The 8,786-nt window shown below is 35.9% G+C and overlaps 1 protein-coding gene across 2 annotated transcripts in view; it reads left to right on the forward strand.

Annotated features, from left to right (window-relative positions):
* APPL1 (adaptor protein, phosphotyrosine interacting with PH domain and leucine zipper 1) overlaps positions 1–8,413 on the forward strand; it is a 42,604-nt gene extending 34,191 nt beyond the window's left edge. For both annotated transcript variants that reach the window (XM_067544204.1, XM_067544206.1), the window contains exon 22: positions 1,018–8,413. In XM_067544204.1, coding sequence (XP_067400305.1) covers positions 1,018–1,167 — 150 coding nt within the window. In that variant the 3' untranslated portion in view covers positions 1,168–8,413. The remainder of the gene's footprint in view (positions 1–1,017) is intronic.
* Positions 8,414–8,786: the final 373 nt, after the last annotated feature.

Here is an 8,786-nt window from a genome sequence, read left to right on the forward strand (position 1 = left end):
AAAACCACTTAACTGGTAGAAGTTGTCTGGAATCAGAGTTTGGAGAAAGGACTAAATCAGCTTTCACCAGCAGTAGCCTCTTCTGCAGGTGCAAAGAATATTTTCTGCATTTCAGTTTATTCAACCAATTGAATTCAGTGATTAGTTCATTCAAAGTTCTGAAAGCAATGGGAGTTGAAAAAGCAGAAAAGCTTATTTTCCTCTTTCAGTCTATGAATAAAAGCTAGGCGTGAGAAAATGAGATCTACTAGTTCTAAAATCTTGAAGGACATTTTGGTCATCATTAGTTCAGTTCACTCACTAAAGATAATATTTTAATAAATCAGTTGAGTTTTAAATGGAAAATGTTTTGATAACTTTTTTTAATGTATCCAGCACATTTAGGTACTTTTATTTAATTAATTTTTAAAAATTTAAAATGCTGTTTGTGCACTTAATTGAATTTGAATTTCCATCCACGTGTCACAAATCAAGGTTTAAAAAAAAAAATCTAATAAATAAGAAATGCATCGACTATTTTCTAAAATAATAAATGTGGAAATTAAGAATATGAATAAAGGTAAATTTAAGCTACATAATTGCTTAAATTAATGTGTATAGATAAACTATATCCTCTTGATTAGCAAAAAGAAGCACCAACTTTAATGTAAAAACTTAATTTAGTTGCAAATCAACACTTTTTAATGGTTACCACCAAATGAGAAATCAACCTTTTTTAGGAAAATAACTAAAAAGTACAAATGCAAGACAAGATTAAAATTGATTATTTAAATCAAGGTTTCCTTTCTGCTCTAAATAAGTCCACCCTGGTCACTGAAGTATTTGTTCTTGATTTCCTAAAGAATTTTTTAAATTCCTCCCTACAAACATTTACTAATCAAGTTACCACTGTATAGCTCTAAATAACATAATTTTTCACTCTCTCAGAGGGGTATTGGAATTTGTTTTCAATATGGAAAGTTCTGAAGTGAATATTTTTCCCCCCTTCTTTTTCCCCATCCCTGCCTCCCAAATTAGGACTTGGAGGAGCAGAGCCGATTGATAGCTGCTTCCAGTAGACCCAGTCAGAGCAGTGGAGAGGGACAATTTGTAGTCCTTAGCAGTAGCCAGTCAGAAGACAGTGATTTGGGAGAAGATGGGAAGAAGAAAAAAGAGTCGGAAGCATGAGGTTACTGACCTTGTTAAAACTGGAATCTTTGGACATACCTGTGATGAAATGGCACAGATCACACAAACAAAAGTAGAGGTGGAGGTTCTGCTTATTATATAGAAGACTTAACAATGTGCTGACCAGATTATGTTTTGGTTTTTTTCTTTTAAATATTCATTAACTAACTTTGTCTGTTTAATATAAGTATATACCTTCTTCCGTATGTCAGAAGGAAGCATGGTGACGTTGCCATTTTTTGCTACAGAATTACATCTTCAAAACTTATCTTTAACATGGAAACTTTTTTTCACTTACCTGGATGTGCAGCCAACCGTTTTGAAGCAAAAATTGGTCTTCTGATCGAGCTTCAACGGTACACTGAAATATTGTTCTTTAAATTGCTGTACACAGAACACTTTGCTGGGAACAAAAGTGGGCTTTGAAGTGAAACAGTGCTAAGCTGTATCTAATACTGTTGCAGAGAACTTTTGTGTTTATAAAATTAATCCTCAATAACATCAGTTAAATGTGCAATAGTTTTAGATTGATGAGAGAGATTTTAATTTTTGTTTTATGCTGAACTGGATGGTACTGTCTGTTTTCTCTTTAATATAACTTAAGACGCTTTCTTGGATGGCAAACAAGATCGCTCCATTTAAGATTTAAAAGGATTAATTTGCATCTTGGTGCATGGGGAATTGTGATATAAACCTTTTCACTTTGATGAGAATAGTGTGTGTACCCCTGAAAGTTAAAATTACCACATTTCAGTTCTCTGTCATGGGACTGTAGTAACTGTCGAGTACTTGGATTTTACTTTTATAATAAAAAGTATGTTAGTATTGTGAAAACAATGGATTCAACTAGCTCTTTGAAGATCTTCTAAATATCCACATACCGTGGAACCAGTTAACTAAATTTACTGGAAAGGGCTTGTGGGTTTTTGGGTCATTGCATGTAAATGTATTTTGCAAAATATATTTAATGACAATAGGGTGCGCAAGCATACTAATCTTACTTTCTACATACATGAAGCATTTTTCAGACATGTCTGCTTACAGCTCTTCAGCCTGATTTCCATACTTCATCATAACTGTATGATGTACATAACTTATTTTGTACAATATCAAATGTGCATTGACCTTTCCATCCTGAATAGGAAACCAGTTAATGTAAGAGAATTGTATTTATTTTTGCACTACTTATTGTATATAGAGAAGTCAAAGAACAGAAGATACATAAATGTATCAGTGTCAGGGAAAATCTAGTATACTACAGTAATGAGAGGAAATGTACTAAACAGGAAAATGTATCTGTACTTCTGGGTCAGTTTCAACTTACGAATATTTTCCAGTTTATATAAGGCTTCCTACATGTTCCAAAATGTCCTTTCTTATTCATTATACAATTTACTATGTACGGCCATTTCCAGGAATGGCTGTCCTCCAATATAGAAGACTATCCGTTTATTCTTGCCAACTTGAAGATACGAAGGCAGCATATGCAGATTTTTCTTCCTGGTGCCTAATCCTAGGTTTATGAAAGGCTGGATGGCACCAGGAGCTTTGGTCTTACTATTTCCACAGTTCGCAATGGCTGCTTAAATTTCTGTCTAATTTTGCTCATTTTTTTCACCAGCATCGTTTTCTTGCAGACCAGGTGACAGCCTACTTCAGGCTTACTGCATCTTACTATCTACCTTCCCTACCTGCTTAAAATCCAAGTAAAAATTCCCCCAAACCCACAGGAATATATGAAATCATGTCTTTTCTATTTCTAGTTTATTAAGTGATCTAGTTATTTCCCAATGCTGGATTGCTTAGTGCACTGGCCAGTTTAAGTGACACCACTGCTTCATGTGGGAGACAATACCACAAACTAATAGACCTATCAAGAAGTTTTCTTGATATTCAATTTAAATTTTTCCTAAGTTTTATTCCATTATTATTATTGAAGGGATATTTTGAAGAATTGGGATTGTTTACTCCCACTGCTGTTAGGACTATCATACCAATCAAAGGGTTATCTGAACACCTACATAGAATTAGTGCAGAGTGTAGTAGGCTATTCTGCCAGTATCCTTTTGCTGTGGTGGTTAATATCAATCCTCTGAGCTGTTTCCTGACATGGTATTGTAAGGTAGATGCAAAAATTGTCTTCAGAAAACTATGTTCTAACCTAGATAAACATCTTTGAATTATAGATTACATCTTTTGTCTTAGATGTTGACTAAAGCTAGAGACAAATTATTTGCCAAAAAGTAAGAGTTGTAGGACTCCCCGTCTATTTGAAGATTTTGTAATACGGGATTCCCAGTGACTGCACTAATCCTTAAATTGGGCTGCATCCTGGCAAATGGCCACAATTTACCAGTTTCTAGGGTTCCCATTAGCTTTTAAATAGCTAACTAGATAAAATGCATATGCATGCTGTTTAGGAATGACAAATAGCATTGAATTGGTATCTTGATACAAAATTGTAGCGAGAACATTCAGTCAGCAGAAACAGACGAACAATACAGATGGAAAATACTGAAACTACGCTTCTCAGATTTAGATTCTACAGAATGATGATAATAGATCTCAGGTACCTTACCTGATGTAACTGTCAGTGAAATGAGATGGTGCCCTGGGCCTAGGAAGAAATATACATTACCTTCTTTATATCCTTTTCAGAAGCCTACAGACATCACATGCATACAGATTAGGTGAAGGCATCAGCACCACCTGGAAATTATCTGTATCAGGGAATGTGGGACCCAGGCTGGAGGAGACAGACAATGGAGGAAACCCATGCTCTCAAATGCTTGGGTCCATTCTACAGGCACGCCATGTTTACAGGACAGGAGAGGATAGCCTGGTGTGATGTCAGCAAGTAGCAGGCAGAATAGGGTGGGTCTTGCTCCATTCAAGGCTTTTGAGTTGTCCCAACTCCCAGCAACTTAATCATCTATCCCACCTGAATAATGAACTCCTAGAGGGGCCACTTAATGTTTTATTGTCAGCACTACCTAAACAGCTTAATTTATCCTCAGCCTTATTGTAGGTTAAACAAGTCACTTCAGTCATGATGGTCAAAGCTTAACCTTCTTCTACATATGTCACAGAAACCATTTTAGGGGAATGTTTGAACAGTTTGAAAAATTTGGGGATTTTTTCTTATCCCTTGCTTGTAAAGCCAGGTGTCTCAGTTACTCTAAGTCCATATGTCCATGGCTCACAGGGAGCCATAGATATTTAGACTACTTCATCTCTTGTTAAAGTACTCTAGCATAAAATATTACTTACTTAAACCTAGAACTCTACAAGGAATAAGAGGGGAGAAGTGTCTGTCTTTAAAATGTGACCAGATGTTATTGCAGCTCTTTCATGTTTATTTTTCCACATTAATGGTATGACAGATAGTTGTTTGAGCCAGATAATTGAAGAGCGAGAAGCATCTTATTTCTAGCATCTTAGAATGATTCTTTCAGCTACTTAAAAGAAGCGGAAAACCCATTTCTTGATGATGGAAGTACCTTAAGAAAGGAATTGAATAAAGCGGGTGATTCCAGGAGAAGGGAGGTCCTTAGACTTGGGAATAGCAGTTTCATTGCCTACGTAGTGTTAAAAACAGATTTCAGGAGATCCAAAAGAGCAGGCAGTGGAGGCAGGAAGAGTAGAGTGCATGCTCAAGGGGATTAAGAGGCTAAAGTGAAGAGATGGAGATGAGTCCAGTAGTGAGAGAGGCTAGGAATACTGAGTTTGCAATGTTGGAGAAAGGAGAATGCCTTGATCTCTGACCCAGAACTACTTCAAAGGGGTTTGCCGTAGTTCCCCTGGTAGAATCACCCAAGTCTCTCATATAGCTGGGGAATGTCCTGGTAATTTTGTACAAGACCCTGTTTTTCCTGCCTTCACCTTCATGCATGTCTCACTTGCCCTCATAGCAACTGAGAGCAACCATTTTTTTTTCTGAACATGAGTTCTGGTGGGCTGGGTCACTGCAGGGCACTGATCTCAAGGTATCTCTACCCAGCAAGAGCTATGCAGGGACTAGCCTACCTGAGTTAGTTTGAATCCAGCTATTGTAAGTACAAGAGTAGTGAAGATAGCGTGGCATGGATGAGCAAGCAGAATATATACACAAGGTCTGTACTGGTCTTGTACTACCTGTGCCAAAACCTGCATTGTGCTGTCTTCACACCTACCGTTATGCATATTTGCAGGATTCAAGCTAGTTCAGGTAGACTAGCCCCTGCACAGCTTTTGCTGTGTAGAGGTACTTCTACTGTGGCAATGAGTAAGTAGGTAGGGCTAGTGAGCCTACTGATATATAATCTGGAAAGCAACTAAGGTCACTGCTAAGGGAGATGGAAGGATGAAGAATTAGGCCAGTTATCAGTAAACAGTTTGAAGGATGGATCAGCTCTGTATAAAACAGATTAATATGGTACCATCCAGCTTTCATGAAGGCTAATATAACCTTTGCGCTTTATTGTTACATGCCTATGTCAAGTAGCTGTTTGGCCCTCTGGAATGGACTTTTCCCTGAAGACTTTACCCTTGTGTGGTTGTGTATGTTATTTGCTAATGTAATTACTTCTGTCCAACAGCCGTTTCAGGTTAGCTTCTGGGGCTGTCGAGGTGTTTTTTCCCATATATCACACATTTTTAACCATTTTTTGTGTAAAAATCAATCATTGGGGAAAGGTGTTTTTGCCAAGATTTTTCTTAATTTATAACAACAATTGACTGGTGTCTGAGTACAGAGACTAATATATATTATTATTTTTCTTAACATAAAAGCTCCATATTCTTAAGTTAGCTCATTTGGCATGGCTTTTCCTATATTAGTGTTTTGCTATGATTGGTAGATCACTATCAGAGTAAGATTGAAATATTGATTAGAAACTCTTAATTCATTTTTCACTTCTAGTAAATACTTTGGCCTTCCAGCTTTCTGCTGTTGGGTGAATATTATCTCCAGCACCTGAAGCCATGGTCCTGCAGCAAGTGAAACCAATAGGTTTGGCCTTTTAAAAGTTCAGTTACTTAGAAATACCCGTTTAAAAATGCCACTTAACACATACATTGTGGCAACAATGAGAACTAATCAACTTTTTCTTGCCAAGTTGTATCCTTATAGTTGTCACCATTTGCTTTTTAGTTAAGTGGTCAGTATGCTTTTTGCACTGTGTCGACTTAAATTTTATTCAGGTGAATATCCAGTTTTATTCATCCAAGTGGTAAATGTGACAGACACCAAACAATAAATCCTGATGTTCACATGTTTCTATCTTTAACCTAGATATTGTTACATGCATTCTGTATGTATGTAAGGATAAGTGTTTATGGATATGTAATACATTGTGTTATACTGTGTATATCTCCCCATCATAGCCACCAACAGTTTTTTTCTTTTGACATGCCATTCTAACTAGGAGATCAAATTTAAAAGGTCTGTGGTTTTGTCCTCTCAGGAAATAAATGCAATCAGTCAAGAAAGTCATTTGCATATGTGGTCTATCAGGAGGCAGGCATAGACCCAGTATTCTAACAAACAGAAATGAGCTCATTTTCCCCCCTCTGAAATCTGGTCAATGATGTCTAATTATATGATATTCAGAATACATTCAGAGTAATTCTAGAGATAATTGGAGTCTTCAGTGGATTTACTCTAGATATACATGCATATAAATATGCCGTGTGTGTGTTTAAGGTGCATTTTTATAAACTAGAATTGACATTTGCACTGAGTGTAAGAAGAAACTCATGAAGGTATGGTTATTTAATTTGTGATTAATAATCTCATCTCAAAACATTAAAAAAATCTCTCCTGACCTGCATGTAGTCTGTTTTTCACTTTTGCATAAATTGAAGAGCTGCAGATCAAGATTTTGTTTTAATGACTCCTCATCTCACACTATGCACTGTATTCCAGTCCCCACCCCAAAAAACCCGTAAGCATTTGTATAACAAATCTGTTGTTTCTTTAATCAAAATACCTACAAGTGAATTACTTCATAATTCTCATAAAAACTGACAGCATTTCCAGTCCTTGCCTGCATCTTACTCAGTTTCTTAAGAGAGAACTCTTTCACGTATTCAGTGAATTCAGGAAAGACATGCTGTCCCTTGTAGTAATTAACATTTTTGACTTTCTTTCCTCCCTTGCTTTCTTTCACAGAATCTCGTTTACTAGAACCCCCAAAGTTCCTTTACATGCAAAAAGTTCCTTTACATGCATCGGCTTACAGTGATGTCTAATTGGACATGAAAAGATTGTCACTATGTCATTGTGACTGCATTGGTGTTCCATAATGATGTTTATATGCAAACCAAGGATTTCGTAAAATACAAAATCACTTGACTATAATGTATTGGATTGGTCTTGTTCTAGTGATGTATAAGTAATTTTTCAATGTTTTAGGAGTCTTATTAAAATTTTCCCTGAATATTGGTGTGAAAGAAATTATCATCTCAAAGGTTAAGCCTAATATCAATTTGATAGTTGGTTTTAAACTCAGAAATATAGATATTAAATGTGTTTAGCAATGGCTTCAGTTAATGTGATTTTAAGTTCACTACTAAGTTCAAAGTTGGCTTTGTACAATAATCTGCATTTGAATTAGACTTGTTTTAAAACATGTGGTAGAAGTCTTTTTTTCTAATGCTTGCTTCCAAAAAAAATTAGCACATTACTGATATGGCTTTGTTTTTTTTCCACTAACTATACAATTTCACACGTAGCTGAAGCCCTGTGTTGTCAAAATGTATTTTGATTGTCAGTAATTGAGGAATGTTACTGAGATATTCAATGAAACACATATTGTACTTAATAAAAAAAAAACAGAGGAAGGATGCTGATTTATTTTTGCAACTATCAAAGACTGAACAGTAAAGGAAAATATCTTTGTATATTAGCTGTTTTAATGCACATCTTGTTTGTTTTGTCACATGCGTGCATAGCACTTGCTAAAGAACTGTAGTTGTGTTAATGAACAGAATTGATGGGTACAGAAGTTATACCAGCACGACCCAATATGTTCAGACCCACTAATACAGATACTAATGCATATTTCTCACCTGCTTAATAGTTAAGAAGCGACGGGTCATAACATAGCATCCAATCTGTATTTTATAAGGTTTATAGATTTTTCTGGAGGAAAAGCAGATTTTTTGAATTATGTGACTTAAGTGATACAAATGCATGTATAAATAAAAATCTGTACTTACCTGACTATAAACTTGGTTATGAAAAAATAAATATTAATGCCAGTCATGGTTGTTGAACTGCTCATTTTTATGTATTTGTTTTCTTCTGCAGTATTTTGCACACATGAAACTGTTCTTAGCTTTGAGAAATTAAGAGTTTGTAAATGTTTAGCTATGTAATGCACTATACTAGAGTGCAAATTCATAATTAATACTTAAGTATCTACAAAGGATTATTGAGTGCACAGCAGGGTTGCCTTTTCCTCCCATAAAGCACTGATTGACCAGACGACAATATCCACCAATGTAACCTTCTGAAATGTTCAAGTCCCATCAAAGAAAGGGCCTCCCATTTTATCACGCACAGGACCTAATCATAATTTGTTTTATGAATTCCAGGTTCTGCATTGATACTTTATTGGATGGTACTCCAGTGCCAC

Source organism: Emydura macquarii, unplaced genomic scaffold (assembly GCF_026122565.2).
Source record: "Emydura macquarii macquarii isolate MOO-44397 ecotype Brisbane River unplaced genomic scaffold, CSIRO-AGI_Emac_v2 contig_968, whole genome shotgun sequence".
Classification (NCBI taxonomy): domain Eukaryota; kingdom Metazoa; phylum Chordata; order Testudines; family Chelidae; genus Emydura; species Emydura macquarii.